This window comes from Camelina sativa, chromosome 8, assembly GCF_030686135.1.
Source record: "Camelina sativa cultivar CO46 ecotype springtype chromosome 8, ASM3068613v1".
NCBI lineage: Eukaryota > Viridiplantae > Streptophyta > Magnoliopsida > Brassicales > Brassicaceae > Camelina > Camelina sativa.
In genome coordinates, this window is record NC_141887.1 from 28655236 (window position 1) to 28674654 (window position 19419).

The 19419-nt window shown below is 34.9% G+C and overlaps 6 protein-coding genes and 1 long non-coding RNA gene across 9 annotated transcripts; 5 read left to right on the top strand and 2 right to left on the bottom strand.

Annotated features, from left to right (window-relative positions):
• Positions 1–714: 714 nt before the first annotated feature.
• Positions 715–3235, bottom strand: LOC147940572 (uncharacterized). Its single transcript, XM_087460847.1, has 6 exons — positions 2974–3235; positions 2284–2653; positions 1667–2068; positions 1415–1579; positions 1238–1328; positions 715–1086 (listed from the first exon to the last, which is right to left on the bottom strand). The coding sequence occupies exons 2-6, from the start codon at positions 2467–2469 to the stop codon at positions 935–937; spliced, it is 996 nt and encodes a 331-aa protein (XP_087316973.1). The 5' UTR covers positions 2470–2653; positions 2974–3235; the 3' UTR covers positions 715–934.
• Positions 3236–7640: 4405 nt separating this feature from the next.
• On the top strand, positions 7641–10637 carry LOC104708770 (Tetratricopeptide repeat (TPR)-like superfamily protein). 3 transcript variants are annotated; one of them, XM_087460840.1, is made up of 4 exons: positions 7641–8664; positions 8853–9655; positions 9910–10240; positions 10319–10637. In XM_087460840.1, exons 1-2 carry the CDS (start codon positions 8372–8374, stop codon positions 9625–9627), a joined length of 1068 nt encoding a protein of 355 aa, XP_087316966.1. In that variant the 5' UTR covers positions 7641–8371; the 3' UTR covers positions 9628–9655; positions 9910–10240; positions 10319–10637. The 3 variants fall into 3 exon arrangements, with proteins under 3 accessions (XP_087316966.1, XP_010423695.1, XP_087316967.1); XM_087460841.1 differs by having other exon boundaries at positions 8226–8664; positions 8853–9555; XM_010425393.3 differs by lacking the exon at positions 8853–9655 and having other exon boundaries at positions 8055–8664.
• On the top strand, positions 10599–12875 carry LOC104708772 (purine-uracil permease NCS1). The gene has a single exon (XM_010425396.3). It carries the CDS (start codon positions 10771–10773, stop codon positions 12700–12702), a length of 1932 nt encoding a protein of 643 aa, XP_010423698.1. The 5' UTR covers positions 10599–10770; the 3' UTR covers positions 12703–12875.
• Positions 12876–12997: 122 nt separating this feature from the next.
• LOC104708773 (uncharacterized) lies at positions 12998–14258 on the top strand. The gene is made up of 2 exons (XR_754825.2): positions 12998–13304; positions 13426–14258. It is a non-coding gene; the product is annotated as an uncharacterized LOC104708773 (long non-coding RNA).
• Positions 14259–15442: 1184 nt separating this feature from the next.
• On the top strand, positions 15443–15886 carry LOC147940573 (MATH domain and coiled-coil domain-containing protein At3g58270-like). The gene is made up of 2 exons (XM_087461350.1): positions 15443–15687; positions 15760–15886. Exons 1-2 carry the CDS (start codon positions 15443–15445, stop codon positions 15884–15886), a joined length of 372 nt encoding a protein of 123 aa, XP_087317476.1.
• An 886-nt stretch (positions 15887–16772) lies between these two features.
• On the top strand, positions 16773–17234 carry LOC109125987 (MATH domain and coiled-coil domain-containing protein At2g42465-like). Its single transcript, XM_019228851.2, has one exon. The coding sequence runs from the start codon at positions 16773–16775 to the stop codon at positions 17232–17234; it is 462 nt and encodes a 153-aa protein (XP_019084396.1).
• A 333-nt stretch (positions 17235–17567) lies between these two features.
• On the bottom strand, positions 17568–18080 carry LOC109126013 (uncharacterized). Its single transcript, XM_019228989.2, has one exon. The coding sequence runs from the start codon at positions 17938–17940 to the stop codon at positions 17596–17598; it is 345 nt and encodes a 114-aa protein (XP_019084534.2). The 5' UTR covers positions 17941–18080; the 3' UTR covers positions 17568–17595.
• Positions 18081–19419: the final 1339 nt, after the last annotated feature.

A 19419-nucleotide genomic window follows, 5' to 3' on the forward strand; every position in this document is an offset into this window, starting at 1 on the left:
TGTGATATGAGTAGTGAGGTGTCAAGAGTAAAACCCTAATAATGTAATGCCTATATAAGGCAACCTATGTAACAAACCTAAGCTAAGAAAAGTAAGAGAGTAATGTTCTTTACCTAAAAGAGCCGCTGCTCGCATCTTCACTAACCATGGCATCGCTATATTTATTTTGCAATTTTAATTTTGCTTATAATCATGTAAGAATCGTGATTAACACTAATACCTTTTTTTTTTTTGAGCAAAACATTTATACCCCACATAACACAAACTGTTACCACATAATGTTTTAGATATTATTTTTATCAACTAGTGTATATTCAATTTTTACAAAATGATCGAAAAGGAAAGGAAAGCACTCAGATCATTTTTCTTTGATATTTTAGATTTTGCTTTAAATCAAATGTCAAAGATTTAATTAAACAGCCCAAGGACAGTCACAATCTATCGACTGAGAACATAAGCACAACACACAGGTTTACACATTCATTCAAATCTCTTAAGGATTTCTCACAAACTATTATTGGTTTAGGTATGTAGTTTGTATAGTGGAACTATCCTATAATCAATCAACTGATTTGGTATCTTTAACATATCGACATAACATCCCTAAATACTTGATTAGGTTTGATCAGTTTGCTCTCTCTCTCTCTCTCAAGGTCTCAGACCCTTCAGTTTCTTCCTTGTCCCCGAACGCTCAACAAGCCAATATATATACTCTAATAGAGAAATGAAGCAATTCTGAGATATAAGAAAAGAGTAATGGGTAGTTTCAGAAGTTGCAAAAATTAACCAAAATCTAATCCAACTCCAACACAGAAGATGAGTCGAAGAAGTCCAAAGCTGGATCTTTCGCGGCCTACGTCAAAATTCAAAAATAGTAGAGCGCGAGTAGCTCTAACTTTCTTCTTTTTTCTCAACATTTTTCTACCATATTGAGTTATCTAATGGAAGAAGAATTTTTATGCTTATGTGGGTGAAACCATGTGGCAAACCGTATAAATCCACGATCACCGACAATGTCACCGGCGCTGTTCGGTAGTTCCAAGTACGGAATAAGAGTACCATCATCCTCTTCATGTACCCCAGCACCTGCTTAATGAGCATCAGTTAGCAGAAATAATTAGGATCTATACATCCATAGAAACCATCTAGACTTGCGATGGACGTTCAATAAGCTATCATAATTTTGAAATCACTTCATTCAAACATTTTTACGGTGAAAAGTCCAATTATATGGCACCTGTCAAACTCATGGTGTGAACATCGCGCCTGCTAGATCGAGGATTCCTCTCATATGCTTTAAGTTCTTCTTCGGTTGGCTTATATATTGCCTACCAAATAAAAAGACAAAAGACATGAGATAAAAAACCAATCTGGTCAAAATTTGGACCAATCTCAATTCATCACCAATACTTACCTGTCCTTGTAAGTTGTTGTCATAGCTAGGAAACCAAATAACAGATACTGCAATGCTCCCACGCAAATTCTCAGCCATGTTAACAAGAAGTCTGTTCCACGAAGAGCCGAGGTATTGGTGATCGAAGAAAACATTTAATGCACTTAAGTAATACAAAGGTGCCCCCTACACCAAGAGATATAGAAAATTAGAAAATTTATTAAAGAACAAAATTAACAAACTATTATTAAAGAAAAAACCGTTACTACTTACCACTTCAGAAGATTTGATAAAAATAAAAATATTCTGACTATCTGATAGACATCCAATGCTACCATCATCTTCATCGGCCTGATCTTCCCGAACTGTTTTATTGACGAGATCATCAATAGACAAAGATTCTTCCAAGGGCATCCGGCCATTATCCTTCAAGAGGGACTCAAACTGGCGAACTTCGGCACACGCCCAGCAAGTGGCACGATCTTGAATCAAGCCGTAAGAACTGAGAAGAACTTGAGGATTTGTAATCCTTAGAGTGTGAAGAGTGATGTGCTGAACACCATAAAGCAATGCATCTCTAACCGAATTAGGAACAAACGATGAAAAATCCCAGAAGCTGGACTCTAAATCCATCAACAACTTGTAAGTAGGCCATTTGAGAAGATTGTATAATTCCTGCAAACACACAACATATCAAACACAAATAAACAAAGAAGCACACACACAACATATCATATCAAACACAAATAAACAAAGAAGCACATCCTTAGAAGGAGATAACAAGTATCAACAAAAAACCGATATCAAATTAACAAATAGATGCATCGTAAGAAGCAGATAACAATATCCAAATCAAAACCAGTACGCCTAAGAAGAAGAAGAACACTTACTTCCAGACCATAACCAGTCTTCCTTGCTACAGATCGCATAATACTATGGACGTGTTTCCTCTTGTTGAATCTCTTTTCAAGGGAGACTCTACCTTCAAAGCTCACGTTCCTGGTCAGAAGAAGAGGATTTCTTGAAGAAATACATAATTCTATGGATTCTGTGAAGCTTAAGATCATCAACATCATTGATACTTCCAACAGGGGTGTTGCTGTAACCAAGAAGCGCCACCGTTCCTCCTCCTCCGTCTTCGTCGACGGAGACCACTCTCACCATCACGGGTTTTCCAACCTTGGGTAAAAGCTTGCGATACATGCGGTCCATCGTCGCGATCGTCGCGAGAGAGAGAAACAACGCTGAGATCTAGGGTTCCTGATTTGGGGGAAAAAGAAAAGATTTCCACGTTATGGGCCTATTAGGCTGGATTGGGATTTTGGGCTTATAGATGGCTAAATTTTAAGACAAAATGTTTTTTTGTATTTTCGTATACAAGAAAAATTGAGATCGTTTGACAAAAAAAAAAAAAAAAAAATTGAGATCTTGAAAACAAGAATTGAGATCTTGAAAACAACTTTGTTTTTGGATTTGAAAAAAAAAAGAATTGCAAGTATGCATACATAATTTGGAATAAGAATCCGAAGAATACAAAGGCACAAATATTGTAACGAAAACAAATAACGTGTATTCATTACTTATCGGATTTCTTGAGAAGTAGGAGAAGAACTAATCTGTCAACACGATTGGTCACCACCGGCGGAGATTGGCCACGGTTATCCATCGGAGATTGAAACTGAGGAGGAAGATCTAAGATTGCTACGTATGAATTGGAAAAGAGAAGTCGAAGAAAAAAAAATAGGGAAAATGACATCCACACCCACTTTTTCCCCAGTATGACACCCACACCAACACCCACTTTCTCCTAAGTATTATCACAAAAACCTACTTTCCACTTATGGTATACTTTCCCAAGTTTTTTGCTTATATATCCACTTTCCTTTTATATTTTTGCCCTTACTAACAACTTACCTCTCTTTCTCTCCTTCTTTTCTCTCTTTTTCTCTTCTTTTTTGTTGTTAACACTTTAACAAAATAAAATATATTTATTTGTTATCATAAAACAAATTTTCTATTTATTTATATAAAATATGTTATGATTATATATTTTCTACATTTTAAGATATATATTGCTATATTTTTTATGAATTTTTAGATTATACAATATCCATCAGTCGTTGAACATTTGTTCAATTATAAGTGGATAATCAATTGCAGTATTGTTAATAGATAGTTACTTGTGTTTATTCATACAAAATATACATACATAAATTTGGTTAGATCTTTATCCATAGCATATTATCCATAACACAACATAGACCAAATAAGTACAAACCCCTTTAATTCTAAATTTTAAATTCTAGATTTAGGGTTTAGGGTTTATGGTTTATGGTTTATGGTTTAGGATTTAGGGTTTAGGGTTTAGGGTTTAGGGTTTAGTAATGAAAATTTAGTAACTTTAGTTGGTGATAAACATACTAAATTTTCAGTTTAGTAACTTTAGTTGTTGACAAACAAAAAAAAGTTAACCTTATACCCTAAATATTAAATCCTAACACCACATAGACACTAAATCCATATAAACCCAAAAACGTAAACCTTATACCCTAAATCTTAAATCCTAAACCCTAAACCATACACCTTGAACCCTAAATCCTAAACCATGAATTAAAAATATAGACACATCATCCACATACCTAAACCTAAACTTTTAACCTTAACCCCTAAATCCTACACTTTGAACCTTAGACAATACAACTTGAACTCAAAACATAGACATTGAATCTATATACCATCTAAAGTCTAAACGCTAAACTATGGTGATGTTTGAACATGCAACAAACTTGTCAATAAATTTCATCTGGATTGCTTGTCCACGTGATCAGAGTTTGGTGGATAGGTTTAGAGATTAATAATGACCATGTTTGTTGTGTAGTATGCTTCTAGTGACACTTCTAAGTTCTAATATCTCTAATTCTAGCGTAAAAATAGTACAAAAACATTTGGCTAAAAGACATCTAAGTGGCTAAACTATAGTGATGTTTGAACATGCAACAAACTTGTCAATAAATTTCATCTGGATTGCTTGTCCACGTGGTCAGAATTTGGTGGATAGGCTTTGAGATTAATAATGACCATGTTTATTGTGTAGTATGCTTTTAGTGACACTTCTAAGTTCTAATATACCTACTTCTAGCTGAAAAATAGTACAAAAACATTTAGCTAAAAGAAATCTATGTGGCTAATTTATCTTGGACAAATTTCTGCTCATGTAAAGAATGAGCAAGATATTATAAGATAAATATCCATAACTACTAATCCACATGATTGATATTCAATGTTCTAAATAAATCAATGTTGTTAATTTTTATTTTGTTTATTAACCACTTATGAGTGTATATGTTTCTGGACCAACACAAAATATGAAGCAAAGAGCTCATGGTGTCTATGGATTTAATTGTGTGGATGTTGTATGATGATTCTTTGGTCTGTCTACATTGGTATCCACAAAAAAATATCCACATGATCACATTCATAGCCACCATTCAACTGCTATTCTTCAGCTTAATGTCTAGATATGCTTTGTAAATCCATGGAGACCTATCCACAGTTTCTCTATCCACTAAACTTTGTTTTTTTTTTAAAGTGAATAGTTTTGGTTTTAGGTTCAAGGGTTTATGTTCTAGGATTTAAAATTTAGAATTAAAGGGTTTTGTACTTATTTGGTCTATGTTGTGTTATGGATAATATGCTATGGATAAAGATCTAACCAAATTTATGTATGTATATTTTGTATGAATAAACACAAGTAACTATCTATTAACAATACTGCAATTGATTATCCACTTATAATTGAACAAATGTTCAACGACTGATGGATACTGTATAATTTAAAAATTCATAAAAAATATAGCAATATATATCTTAAAATGTAGAAAATATATAATCATAACATATTTTATATAAATAAATAGAAAATTTGTTTTATGATAACAAATAAATATATTTTATTTTGTTAAAGTGTTAACAACAAAAAAGAAGAGAAAAAGAGAGAAAAGAAGAAGAGAAAAAGAGGTAAGTTGTTAGTAAGGGCAAAAATGTAAAAGGAAAGTGGATACATAAACAAAAAACTTGAGAAATTATATCATGAGTAGAAAGTGGGTTTTTGTGACAGAACTTACACCTAAAGTGGGTTTTCATGACATTTTCCCAAAAAGATATACAACGAGAGGACTAGGATTGTTTTTACATAGAAGAAATAAGAAGGTGAGGTGAGAGAGATAAGGCCGTCCAACCACTTTGCTAATAAAGAGGTGCAGTACCGTGTCAAAATCTTACCCGATTTCACCTTTTTTTTTTAATTACTTAGGATTCGGTCAATTATACTATAGAGATACAAAAGGAAATAAATTCGTAAATTCCCGGATTTTACGGTTTGATATTTAGTAAATTTACAAATTCAACGAATGCCAATTTGATCACCCCATTAATATAGATATTGTTTAGCGGATTATGCTCCAAACGAATTAATAATATAAACCATCTTTAGTAAGAGTATCTTCCTTGTTGACAAAAAGAAAAAGATATTATATTCCATAAAATCATTAAATTGATTTTATAATTAGGAAGTTATTTAAGTAAATGTTTAATTTGGTTGTTATAATCAAATTAAATAATCCGCATATCAACTTTCTTAATTCCTAGTATTTCAAACCGAATTGCACTAATGCTCAAAATCAAACTAATTATTCCTTTCCTTTTAATAATTTTGAATTGTCCGTGTTCTGTTTAATATTTCTCACACATATTTTAAACTAATTATTTAATTTATATTACTCTTAATTGATGTATTATTTTATTTCATATTATCAATTAATAAATTAAACATTATGAATAAAATTAGATAATTTATCAAAACATAATATAAAACGATAATTTAAAACAAAAATTAACTTTTGAAACAATAAGTAACTTTTAATGGAGGGAGTATCTATTATTATTTCCAAATGCAATTAGTCTCCTAAAATATTTGATTTAAATAGATTTTTCGATTTCAAAATTAATTCATTAACATTTTTAATTTGAATTGATTAATAATGCAATCAAATTATAAAAATATACATATATATACTAATATTAAATTTATGGATAATATTTGTTCAAAGCTAGATGAGATAGGAGTCTTTAGTTTAGACTTTAGGGTCATTTCATAAAATTCTACAGTCAAATTAAATTCAGTTTTGTAAAAATGACCCAAAAAGTACCATTGCAATTGCAATTTAAGAAGAAAAAAATGACAGTTGTTGGGAAGAAAAAAAAAGAGGTAACAAACAAAATTTGAAAAAATAGGTATCCACGTATTTAATTGAAATAATTGATGCAGAAAATCATGTTACTCCGTCAACATCTCTCTACTCATGAATGCCCAAATCTTCATTTGCAAGTACACTAATTTTCGTTACCCAAAAAGTAGTATTCCCTTCTTTTCATTTTTCTAAACAAAAATAAATAAAAATATAGTTTAGTGAAAGAAAAGTCGCGTTGTCGACAGTTTAACACAAGTGGGACGACACCTGACCGCACCACAAGGAAATACTAGTACTTTATTCTTTTCTGGAAACGACCATCCATTTTTTTTATTACGGCAAGTGGGACGACAACACACGTGAACGCACCCACAAGGTCCACAACCCCACACACAAATGAGTAGTACAGATCAATTTGATTTTACAAGGATTAGTTATACTAGTATTACTTAAAAATTAAAATGAGTTCAATTTTATTAGTACAAGAACTAGTTTAGATTTTTAAATTTTATGGAAACCTTGATTAAAGCAAAAAAAAATTTAGTAAAAAATCTTTAGTAAATTTAAAAATTCAACGAATATGCCAATTTGTATTTTGTATACATCATCATTAATATAGATATTGACATATTGTTTAGCAGATTTATGCTCCAAACGAATTAATAAGCATATTCGTTTGTCAATATTAATATAAAGTATAAACCGTTTTTATTAAGAGTATGTTCCTTGTTGACAAAAAAAAAGAAGAAGAGTATAATCCAAAAATCATTAAATTAGTTTTATAATTAGAAAGTTATTTAATTAAGAAGTTGGTTTAGTAAATACTCTCTATGTTCGAATAGACTATTATAAAATTTTCTAGTTGAAGGCACAACATTTAAGAAATTATAAATGTTTTGTTATTTTTATAAATATTTATTCAGAAACTTTAAACAATAGAAAAAAATTGGAGAATAAAACTTATATACAAGAATACCTTTGAAACTTTCTTCTAATGGCTTTTGTATATTTTTTTTCTTTTACATTTTAATAGCAAAACCTTTTTCAAGGAAAAAAAAAAGAATTGAGATTGAATCTTAAATCTCTTATGTTTAGACAATTAGCCAATTTACATGGCTGAATTTTATATTATTCGTTAAAAGACTATTTCTCTTCTTTTCATTCATCTTGCTAAATCTAAACAACAAAAAAATATATATATATATATATATATATATCTAGTTTAGTGGAAATCGCATTGTCGACAGTTTAACACAGTGGGACGGCACGTGAACGCACCAGAAGTAAATAGTACTTTATTTTTCTTTGGAAGCGAATGTCAATTTTTTATTACACAAGTTGCGGCAAGTGGGACAGTACATGTCTTGTAAAATATTGTTGTATAAACAGACTAAACCTCACTTTTTTCAAACGTGTGCATCACACACTACACATGCCAGGAAATCACTATCTCTCTCTCCACCTTCGCCTTTTGTGATTCTCCTCTTAGCCTTATGACCACTACTACTACTAGTATGTGACGCGTAGGATTTAGCCGTTATAATTTATTACCGTGGGCTTACTTAACTGGACCAGTAATTTATATGGCCCATATATTAAAACGACACGTATTGCTAAGATTATAAAGAAAAATGGTAGGATGTGGTAACTTAAAAACGCCGTGTATTCTAAACCTCTGTTCATTAGTCGAGAACATTCCGACTTCTCTCTCCCTGAGGTCCGGCAAGCCATGGCGGTTCGTCTCGCGAGATCATTGGTTGCATCATCCTCGTCACTACGGTCGTATTTTTCCCTCGGAAATCGCAGCTCGGCCTCAGATATCACTTCATCTGAGGTTAACGGCGGCGATAGAGCTTTTGCCTTTTATTCGTCTTCGTCCTCTTGGTGGTCGTCTCCGGAGGATCTGACGGCTGGATCGAAGAGGAGAGAGAAGAAGACCACAGACCGTTTCTCTGCCGTAATTGACGCAGTTCATGACCGGAAACTCCCGCCGGAGCTACGTGGCCGGCGCGATTTCGTAAGGTATATAGTAAGTCTCTTTCCAATTTCCACGTTCATCTTCTTCTATATGTATGTGTTTGGACTTTGGAATCGATTTAGTTACGTTCTTAGGGTTTATAGGTTTCGTTGAGTCAAAAAAATACCAATTGCTGAATTCAAATCTCTGGATACTTCTCTTAGCGTTTGCTTCTTCACGTTTCAATTTCAAGGTCCAAGCTCAATTCAAATTCACTGTTCCCTTGGTTTTGCGGTGGAGTTTTTACGAGGCAGTTCAGCTCAGAGACTAAGCGAGTTAACACCAAAGTCAATTTCTCACTGTCTAATGATGATTCAGATGAGGAAACTCCGGTTACTAGAGATTCTGGTAAGCCAGAGCTTCCGCCTCCTTATGACCCATTCAGCAAGAAACTGGCGATTGAGGAACCAGAGGATCCTAAGAATCTCCAAGAAATATTCCACAAGATGAGAACTGAGGGTTTTACTAATGAAGCTGTGAAAATGTTTGATGCCTTGTCTAAAGACGGGCTAACACATGAGGCGCTCGAGCTCTTCTCTCAGATTAAAGATAAAAATCAAATGCCAGAGGTGGTGGCTCATACTGCTATCGTTGAGGCCTATGCTAATGCAGGCCAGGCCAAAGAGGCGCTCAAGGTTTTCATGCGTATGCTTTCCTGTGGCGTTTCGCCTAATGCCTATACATATACAGTTTTGATCAAAGGGCTCGCAGGGGATGCCAGAACACTTAAGGATGCGAAGAAGTACTTGTTGGAAATGATGGGAATTGGCATGAGCCCTAATGCTGCCACTTACACTCCAGTGTTTGAAGCTTTTGTAAAAGAGGGAAAAGAGGAATCAGCTAGAGAATTGTTGCAAGAAATGAAGGGAAAGGGTTTTGTGCCAGATGAGAAAGCTGTGAGAGAGGCTCTTCAATCTAAAAGAGGCCAAGTCTTTAGGACTGTCATCAATGTTTTATTTGATAAGTAGTAGTAGTGTTTGGTGATCTTTCAATTAGGTAGAACAACTGGCTTTTATGCGATGCATCTGAGTATGTTGCTGAGTCTTTTGTTTTTCCGTTGTTGACAAAATTGCGCAGTAGCTTTACTATTTTATTGTGGATGCTATATTGCATGACATTTTTCTTTATCAGAGACTTGTTACTTTTTTCTTGTGTTGTGGTTAATCTCCCAAATGAGAGTCTTCTCCTTGTGAAATATGTTATTGACTACACATGGTTGTAGCGGATGCTAACATAGGATGATGTTGCAGGTCAGAGACTGACATAGTCAACGTGGTTGAGCAAAGGATATGGCATTCGATGGAAGAAGGCCACTTTGAGAACTTACCTGGTAAAGGCAAACCCTTGAACCTCCACACAAATCCTCACGCAGACCCAGCTGAGGATACATTGTATCGGATTCTTAACAAGAACGGGTTTGCTCCTGAATGGGTGGAACTCAACAAAGAGATAAGAAACAAAGCAAAAGAATGGAGAGTTTCACTGAAGAAAGCATGGACAATGAAACTCGAGGAAAACCAATCGGGCTGGGAGGAGAGATCAGATTTGCTGGAAAAAGAATTGAAACAGATCAACAACATGGCAAGTATTCAACTACAAATCAAGATTCTGTTTGTGATTAATAATGGTTTGCTTATGTGGTCTCTTGTTTCTGGGCAGGTTTTTAGGTACAACCTGATCGCTCCTTTTGGCCGTCAAATGTTTGGACTGAAGTGGGAGAAAGAGATTGATCGCTTGAAAGAATAACATCTTCACCATAGGCCAAAAGGTTGGTCACACTTCTATGAACTACTCTGTTCTCGCGTTTGTAATATATCTATCGAGTAATAGTATACGACTCAATGTGGCTCTTTTGTTCTTATGATAAGAATAAGAAACAAGTGTTCGAGTTGTTATTAGACTATGTCATGTATCTTGTATCCATCAAATACTCTTTAGAAAGAAAATTATAGCTTAATATATGTCTTTAGGTATCAAATCACGTTCTTTAGTTGAGTAATCCTCGACTAAATGAGTAGGCAAATGAAAGTCAACGAATTGTGATTAACATGAGAATCTATTCAGCTTAAACAAAAAAATGGAAATAGAATCTTTTTTATCTTAAAAGAGACATGAGAGCGACGAAACATCCAGTAAACAGAACACATGGTTCATCTCCCAACCACATGTTTCTCATAGGACTTAAACACAACACCAACGCACAATTTCCATCACACAGTTCTCTCTCTCTTCTGTGTGAAAACGTAGACGCGATGGTCTCAAATTGCTTCAGCCTTGGTCTCCATCTCAATCTTCATCCCCACAAACACAATCAGCATTCTTTGCCTTCCTTAAGATCCCAGACGAAAGCTAAACACAATCAACATGTCTCCTTCACATCTTCAAGCCACAACACTTCTTCTGGGTCTAAGTTTGACTCGCAACATAAAAGTCGTAAACTCTATGAATTGGGCAACCACAAGTTGAGTACAAGCAGGCGTGTTGGGAACTTGTGTTCTACCCGATCCGGTGACATCCGCCCAAGATTCTCGGCGATGACCGGCTCAGAATTCAATGACTTGGACTACGACGAAACCCAATTCGACCCATCCCTCACGAATGACGAATTGAAACCGACAACACCAAGCCAAAGAACGTTTTCATGGTTGGACATGTCAAGTTTATGGATCGGTCTCGTTGTTGGTGTGCCTACTTATTACCTCGCCGGGAGCCTAGTGGACCTTGGCATGGCGTGGTGGCAAGGGATAGCGACAGTGGTTGCTGCCAACCTAATACTACTCGTGCCGCTCGTCCTCACCGCTCAGCCTGGCACCATGTACGGTATCTCCTTCCCTGTCCTTGCTAGATCATCGTTTGGCATCCGTGGAGCTCACATCCCGACTCTACTCAGAGCATTAGTCGGTTGTGGATGGTACGGTATCGAGACATGGATAGGAGGAGAAGCTATCTTCTTGCTATTACCGAGTCACATTAAGAACTCTGCTTTGTCTCATACACTACCTTGGCTTGGCACTTCTCCGCTTGAGTTCTCTTGTTTCATGGTCTTCTGGTTGGCTCAGCTTTGTATTGTTTGGAGAGGAATGGACGGAATCAGAAAGCTCGAAAAGTACTCTGCTCCAATTTTGATCACTCTCACTTCCTGTCTCCTTGTCTGGTCCTATATCAAAGCCGGTGGGTTTGGTCACATGCTTTCCTTGTCATCCAAGCTGACCTCTGCTCAGTTTTGGACTCTCTTCTTCCCGTCGCTAACCGCGAACATAAGCTTCTGGGCAACTCTAGCTTTAAACATCCCCGATTTCTCCAGGTTCGCGAAATCCCAAACCGATCAGATCATTGGTCAAGCTGGTCTTCCCGTTTTCATGGGTTTGTTCACGTTCGTTGGCGTAGCTGTTACTTCCTCCACAAGCATCATCTTTGGAAGAGTCATCTCCAATCCAATTGAGCTTCTAGGTCAAATCGGAGGCCTCGCCACAACTGTACTCGCTATCCTCGGAATCTCCCTAGCCACACTCACTACAAACATAGCAGCAAACGTGGTAGCGCCAGCAAATGCGCTTGTGAATCTAACCCCTAAGTTCTTCACATTCGGGAGAGGAGCCTTCTTGACCGCAGTTATTGGAATCGTGTGTCAGCCATGGAGATTGCTCAAATCTAGTGAGAGCTTTGTGTACACATGGCTCATCGGGTACTCAGCCCTTATTGGTCCGATCGGAGGCATACTTCTCGCAGATTATTACCTGATCAAGAAGATGAAACTGAACATTGGAGATTTGTACTCTTTGAGTCCCTCCGGGGATTATTACTTTACCAAGGGATATAACGTCGCAGCCATCGTGGCTTTGGTCGCCGGAATAATCCCAGTCGTGCCTGGCTTTCTACACAAGATCGGAGCTTTGTCGAAGGTCTCGAATGGGTTCGTCGTTGTTTACGACAACGCTTTGTTTTTCAGTTTCATCATCGCAGGATTTGTCTATTGGATTATCATGTCTCGTCTGAGAAAGAAACAGAGCTCGTCGCCTTCTTCTTCACAGCCGCTTTTGTAATAAATAATTTTATTTCTCATATGTATTGGGCCTATTGGTATTTAATTGGTTACGGGCTTTGTTACAGAGAATGGGCTTGCTACATATTAAGCCCATAAGCAACTTTCCAACTCATTATTTGGTACCCAAATGTGATTTACTGATTTATAATTTTATGTAGTTCATGATTTAAATCAAGACTTGCCGACATAAGTGATAAGACTCTATCGAGACGTGAAAACATTGACTGTGGTAATAATTAATGATGAATATTTTTTTATAATATAAACAGGCTGGCACGAAACGAACTGTATCTACTACTATCTAGATCTATTCAAATATAAGATCTGAAAACATTAATATATTACGTATCTTTTATATTATCAAAAGATGACAACAATGTGGAAAGCCACTTTGGATCTTGTTATGTATAATATAACTGTATAAATAAAGAGAAAAGGAGAAGAACTACATTATCACAACCATCCAAATCTTCAAGATGTGAAAACATTAGCCAAAAAAAAAGTCCCATCTTTTAGCGATTTTTACCATCTCGATTCTTGCTATGATCAATTCCACATCGCCAAGCGGGGAGAGGTTCTTCACGTCGATATATAGTCCAGGTTAGATCTCAAGTGAAACTTTAACTCTTTATACTCACAATATCTAGAGAAAAATGTTAGTCTTGTTGAAGTAAAATCACATATAGTCTTAAGTAGCTAATAATAATAACCTATTCTGCAGACATAGCATCGTGGAGCTACTCTTGGGTGTTAAGCTAGGAATAAATGATCGCTCACAGACTCGGTAACTAATCACACCGTGGATCTACTCGAAAGTGACAGTCCTTTATGTGACACTCAAGATCTGCTCTCGCAGTAACAAGGTTTGCAGAAGAAGTAACCTTTTTCGATCATCGTATCCATTTATAACGACCTTAAGTATAAGTAGATATATGGGGTGGGGATATAGCGAATTTTGTTTTCTGCGGGGAGCATTTGCACATCTTTCATGGAGAATGAAATCACATTCCATTCACGAATAGTAATTACCTTCATATGTAGGACTTGCTTGAAAAAAAACTAGTTAGATTCATAAAACCTTATAGAGTGTTTTTTTCAAGCATGTTTGATTTCCTCCTATACATGAGAGTAATTTTTATTCATGTATGAAATGTGCTTTCAGCCTCCATAAAACATGTGCAAATGCTTTCCATAGGAAACAACATACGTTATATCCCCATCCACTTACACTTAAGGTCGATGTCAATAGTATGATAATAAATGTTACTTTTACGGTAAAACTTGTTTTCGCGAGAGCAGCGGTTTCATCTATTATTAGTGTTGTATAGATCATCCAAATTATCCATGCTTGTCTGGCTAAAGAACGGAAGCTTTGTCAGAGATCTACCAAGGGTTTATTTTATCGTTGAGTTTGCTATGTTTTCAGCATTTTCATTGTATAAAATTCTAGTTGTGAATTCTTCACAGTGGCTTTTATCTATAAAAATCGGGTTCGAAATAATTCCATTGATGTAAAATATTATGAGAGAAATGAGAAGAGCTGTTATGATCTTATTTTCCCATCATGGTTTGGTTCACCTGAAGTTGATAATTTGCCAAATTAGTGAATATATATTGGCTTTTATTGTCACAGCTCATGGGTTTATCTTGTTTTTGACTAATATTCCTAGATCAAATTTCAAAACTAAATCTAAAAGATTCACTTCTTCGATTGGATTTGCTAATTACGTCATTAAGTGTCACGCTGCCTATATAAAGAGTTTGCGATAGCATCATCAAGCGAAAAAAACCTCAAACAAAAACTTTTTCTAAGATTTTATGGATATGCCTAGTAGAACAGAATTATTAAGGGATATGGTGGAGGAATCAACAGAATGTTCAATGTTGGCTTCAATGTTTTATCTTCGCAGATCACGTTAGCAAAAAAAAAAAATTCAATGAATGTTCAACGTCCAGATACACAATCAGATAAACGTTCTCTTCGATATCTTTAAGACACTTTACCACAAGAAGTCGCGTGATATGAAAGATGCTGAAATAAGGCAACGCTTTCAGAGAATCAGAGGGTTTGTCTGATTTGACACAAGCCGGTTTGAATGTTGGATGGTTGAAGCCAAAGCTTGAGATGGTTTTGTTGGAGAATGCTAGCGAATCAAGTTTTTTTTTTTTTTTTTTTTTTTTTTTTTTTTTTTTTTTTTTTTTATGGGTTTATTGCAGCCCACCAAGCAGCAAATATTACATTGCAACTTTTCCAATAATCCATTAAAGTGATAAATCCAACAATTCCTTCATTTCGGAAAATTTAAAGCCAAAATTTTTTTCTATATCTTTTCCCCCCACGTATTTGACCATATATAGTAAACTCTTTCTCGTTGTACCAAAATAGAGATTCGATTTAAACCACTATCAAACCCAAAATATTCTTGTACTTCATAGCTTCTCGCTCAAAAAAAAAAAAAAATTTTAACAAATCTAAAAAATCATTGACTAGATATGAAATCTTGTTTATTGTTAGATAGTTTCACGAAATTAAAACGAAGATTCACTAAATTAGATTCGATTTTATCTAGAAACTGCAAAGTTTTCATTTTTATTTGCTACTATATAAAATAGGAGTTGTGAGCAGTGAGCACTTAGCAGTAGCCATGCAAAGAATCAAACAAACTTCGTTCTAGAAATCTCCATTGTGGTCTGGTCTCTTCTTGAAGGCGCATACCAATTAATATCGAAGAATACAAATGGGGAACCAAATGGAGACACAAAGTAAAAATATTGTCCATGACTTCATTGTTGATCCTTCGCAGGTGAAGTTAATGCATTGGATTTTTCAGCACCATCCAGAAACTGCTGTGAATTTTAAATTGCAAAACCAGCAACTCAGGACAACGTACATGAACCTTCTCTTAGGCATCATTAATACACTTTACCACAAGCCTCCACATGATCTCTCCGAGTCTAAATTAAGCAAGGCTTCCAAGGACTTGTCTGATCTGACTCAAGTCGGTTTCAATCTGCAATGATTAAGGTTGAAGCTTTGGAAGGTTTGCTTTGACAGGAAGAACCATCGTGCCTCTGAAGTTCGGATCGGGGAACTTGAAAAACAAGTCAAGAAACTTGAGGTGATGATGTCTGATGTCAAAGCTGGGTTGGAAAAGGAGAAGGCCAAGTTGAAGAACCCATAGTTCCTTACGGCTCATTTTCTTCTGCGGCAAGACATGAATATATATACTCCTACTTTTTCTTTACATTTATTGCTTTTTATTAGCCAAACATGATTTTGTAGGTTTTCAAGTTTTCATCTATGAAAACCATGTACTTGCGGTTTTTGGATTTCCATTTAATTCTCTTATTTCTTTAATATCTATTTACATTTTTTTTTAATAGTTTTAGTATGTTAATCTACTATACACAAAGTTGAACGTGTTACTAATTTGTGGTATACTTAATAGCAAGATGCCAAGATTCACCCAATGGCCAATGGCCAATGGTAGTAGGTTAGTGCTAGACTAGATCATCTAGGCAGTTTGGTTCACATATGACGTATAAATTGACCCAATTAATGAGCATGTATATTTGTGTTAATTGTCACTGCCCATGAGTTAATTATTACAGCTCATCTAGCAATCGCACCTTTTTATAATAGTCTACTAATTAGTAGGATAAATTTGAGAAGTTTCAGAAAAATAATAATTAAGTATAAGATTCACTGCGAATGTTCAGGTAAATTCAGTATCTTGATCTCGTTTATTTAATTTCGTGATTCTATTTTCTTTTAATTTTCCGTGATTATACGTTATTTTGTAAGGTTGCCAACTAAACCTTTTTTTTTTTTCACTAATACCTAGTTTAAAAAATTTATATGATTTTATCTTATTTTCAAGTAAAGCCAAACCCATTTTAATATCTAAAAAAAATTAACAAACTCGATTCCGAGTTTATAGGCTTCTTTTGCTGCCTCTATATATATATATAACGAGAGGTAGTTCTAGAAACATATCAACTCATGTAGAAAAAAAACAAACTTTTCTCTGAGACTTCCATAGCTATACCGACTCCAAAAGCCAAGTGATGGGGAACCAATTTCAGTTGCATAGACGAAAAAAGATCAGAGTCAATGGTTTCGTCATTGATGCTTCTAACATCACGTTAGCAAAGTGGATTTTTCAGACGTATCCAGAGACTACAGATAATGTTAAAGTGCAAAACCAAAGTCTCAGGAATACATACATGAACCTCCTCTGCCGCACCATCGGGATACTTTACCACACGCCTCTTGGTTATCTCACCGAAGCTGAATTGACCAAAGCCTCTAAGGATTTGCATGATCTGACACAAGTCGGTTTTAAACTCGACTGGTTGCATTCTAAGTTTGACAAGGTCTCCTCGGAGAAGAAGACTTCTGAAGAACGGATCGTGGAACTCAAATTAGAGGTCAAGAAACTGGTGATGACCATGTCTGATCTCAAAGTTGAGAGGAAAAACGAGAAAAAGAAATTGAAGAAGCAACCAAGCTGGATACACTTGGCCTAAACCTTTTAATTTTCTTCAATACTTTAATTTATTATTCAGATAATACAACAACTTTTTTAGGGTTATCTAATCTTTCGTTTTCTTTTTTATTTATTTTATTATTAGGATTGTTTTCTAGTTTTTTTTATTCGAGTTTTTAATGTCTTGCCAGACACGGTTTAACTAGGGCTCTCTTGGCTTGGTTTTGTTCATAGTTCTTAAATCATAATCATACAGATATACTCGTATAATTGGAGTATTAATGGGCTAAAAATGGGCCAGCGTAAAAGTATTTTTGCTAAATAATTTTTTGAAGACACTTATTAAAGAAAGATGGGAAAGATAGAAGTTTGGTTTTAGAAATAAGAAACCGAATATTCTTTTATTCCTCACACACAGATAGGAACACACCTGAATGGTGCATCACACACACACACACACTCAACACAAACATGACGAAATTAAAGACAACAAAGTAAACAAGGAAACATAGACAAAAAGAGAGATAGTAAGGTAGTGAAATAATAATAATCTGCTGATTCCGAGGGGAACCGAAGCTTGCCAAAGGATCGAAGTTGCCCAAACGAGGGATAATAAAAGACACATCAAGCTTGTCTTCATCAACCTTCATGCAATCTTCATCGCTCCATTCATACACAATCCTCATCATCATCATCATCATCATCACCATATAGACAATGATAATGATAATATCGATGAGGATCATTCAGACAACACCCACAAATAAACACAATTTCTTGATCATAATAATCTCCAAGAGATTCATACTTCTTACCTTTTGTGAGCACTCTTTGTGTTTGGGGCCATCCCCTAAAGAGAAACTTGAACCTCTCAAAACCCTTTCTTGGTAAGATCTTCTGATTGTTTCAGAGGGTTCTTCAGCTTCACTTTCTTTAGGGGATGGCCATATTTTGTGTGTATGGTTGTTGTGCCAAAGAGAGTTTCAACAATGGATGTTGTTAGGGTTTTTATGGCTTCTCTCTTTGTCTTTGGTCATGGAGACAAATTAAACGAGAGGTTGAAAACACTCAATGCAATAAGCTATAGTGTTTTCTCCACTTTTCCTTTAAAATAACTTTCTCTATAATAATTAATAAACTCAGTGTAACCACTGTACCCCGTGTCTGTTGATGATTGATTATTTTGTTTTTTTCTAAACTGTACCCAAAAGTGAATACAAATATAACATGTATTTTGTATATTATTATATATATGGAATACAGACATGTAAACTATTTTTTGAAGAATATATTTGTACGTAAAACCACATGAATTCAAAGTATTTGGTTCTATAAATTATTGTAAGTATAAATAAATAGAAAATTAAAAAGAAAAAGAAAAATAGGTATACTATTGGTGTAAAGGCGAATAAAAGTAAGATTTCTCATTGGTGTAAAGATGACATTGAAATAAATCAAAAGTATTATTTTTAGGGAATAAAGTGGAAGGAGATGATGGAAATGGGGAAGTCCATGTAAAGATGTTGGGAGAATTTGGATCTTCTAAAAGGAATATGCCATTACCAAACATGTGTGTTTTAAACAACAAGCTCATCTCATCACTCTTTTACTTTACTAATAAATCATATATCTTTCTCGCTTTTTGATTTAAGTATGTGCGTCGGTAGAGCTCTATTTGTCTTGTCCCGCTCAATAACAAGGTTTGTGGTCGGTTTCTTATGGTTAAAACATTATTTGGGGGTTGTTTTGCATAATGCATAGTATCCTGGACTATTATATTTTGCGGTTTGTTCCAAACGAATTTTCTTGAAGTACTGGTTGATTATCGCCTTATGGGACATTTGAAAGGTGATTACTGTTTAGCGTCAATTTTGTTTTCTTTTTCAAATTGTTTAGGGCTTAACAGAAAAGAAAATTATAAAACCAAAATTCATATATAATTAAATGGTTAATAGATCAAGGCTGCATCTACAATATGGAGCATCATAAGTTCATAACAACGAAAAGGAATCAGGTGCTTAATGATTAGATATGTTTTTGACAGATTAATCGAATATGATAGTTAGGTAACTAATAAAGTGTGGTGGAGCTGGTTAATTAATTGTTAAGTTGATTAATTAGAGTGATAATGCCAAAATGAAGACATGTTGCGATTAGAAACCACTAGACAACAAACTGATTTAATCGCCAAAATCCATAAAGAAAAATTAATAGATTTGGTCCGA

Coding starts and splice junctions, on each gene's coding strand:
- LOC109125987 (XM_019228851.2), top strand. CDS start 16,773: ATGGGGAACCAATTTCAGTTGCATAGACGAAAAAAGATCAGAGTCAAT.
- LOC147940573 (XM_087461350.1), top strand. CDS start 15,443: ATGGGGAACCAAATGGAGACACAAAGTAAAAATATTGTCCATGACTTC. Junction 15,688..15,759: donor AGCAAGGCTTCCAAGGACTT/GTCTGATCTGAC, acceptor TTGCTTTGACAG/GAAGAACCATCGTGCCTCTG.
- LOC109126013 (XM_019228989.2), bottom strand. CDS start 17,940: ATGATCCTCATCGATATTATCATTATCATTGTCTATATGGTGATGATG.
- LOC104708770 (XM_087460840.1), top strand. CDS start 8,372: ATGGCGGTTCGTCTCGCGAGATCATTGGTTGCATCATCCTCGTCACTA. Junction 8,665..8,852: donor GGCCGGCGCGATTTCGTAAG/GTATATAGTAAG, acceptor TTCAATTTCAAG/GTCCAAGCTCAATTCAAATT.
- LOC104708772 (XM_010425396.3), top strand. CDS start 10,771: ATGAGAGCGACGAAACATCCAGTAAACAGAACACATGGTTCATCTCCC.
- LOC147940572 (XM_087460847.1), bottom strand. CDS start 2,469: ATGATGTTGATGATCTTAAGCTTCACAGAATCCATAGAATTATGTATT. Junction 2,069..2,283: donor AGACTGGTTATGGTCTGGAA/GTAAGTGTTCTT, acceptor GTGTGTTTGCAG/GAATTATACAATCTTCTCAA. Junction 1,580..1,666: donor TTATCAAATCTTCTGAAGTG/GTAAGTAGTAAC, acceptor CTCTTGGTGTAG/GGGGCACCTTTGTATTACTT.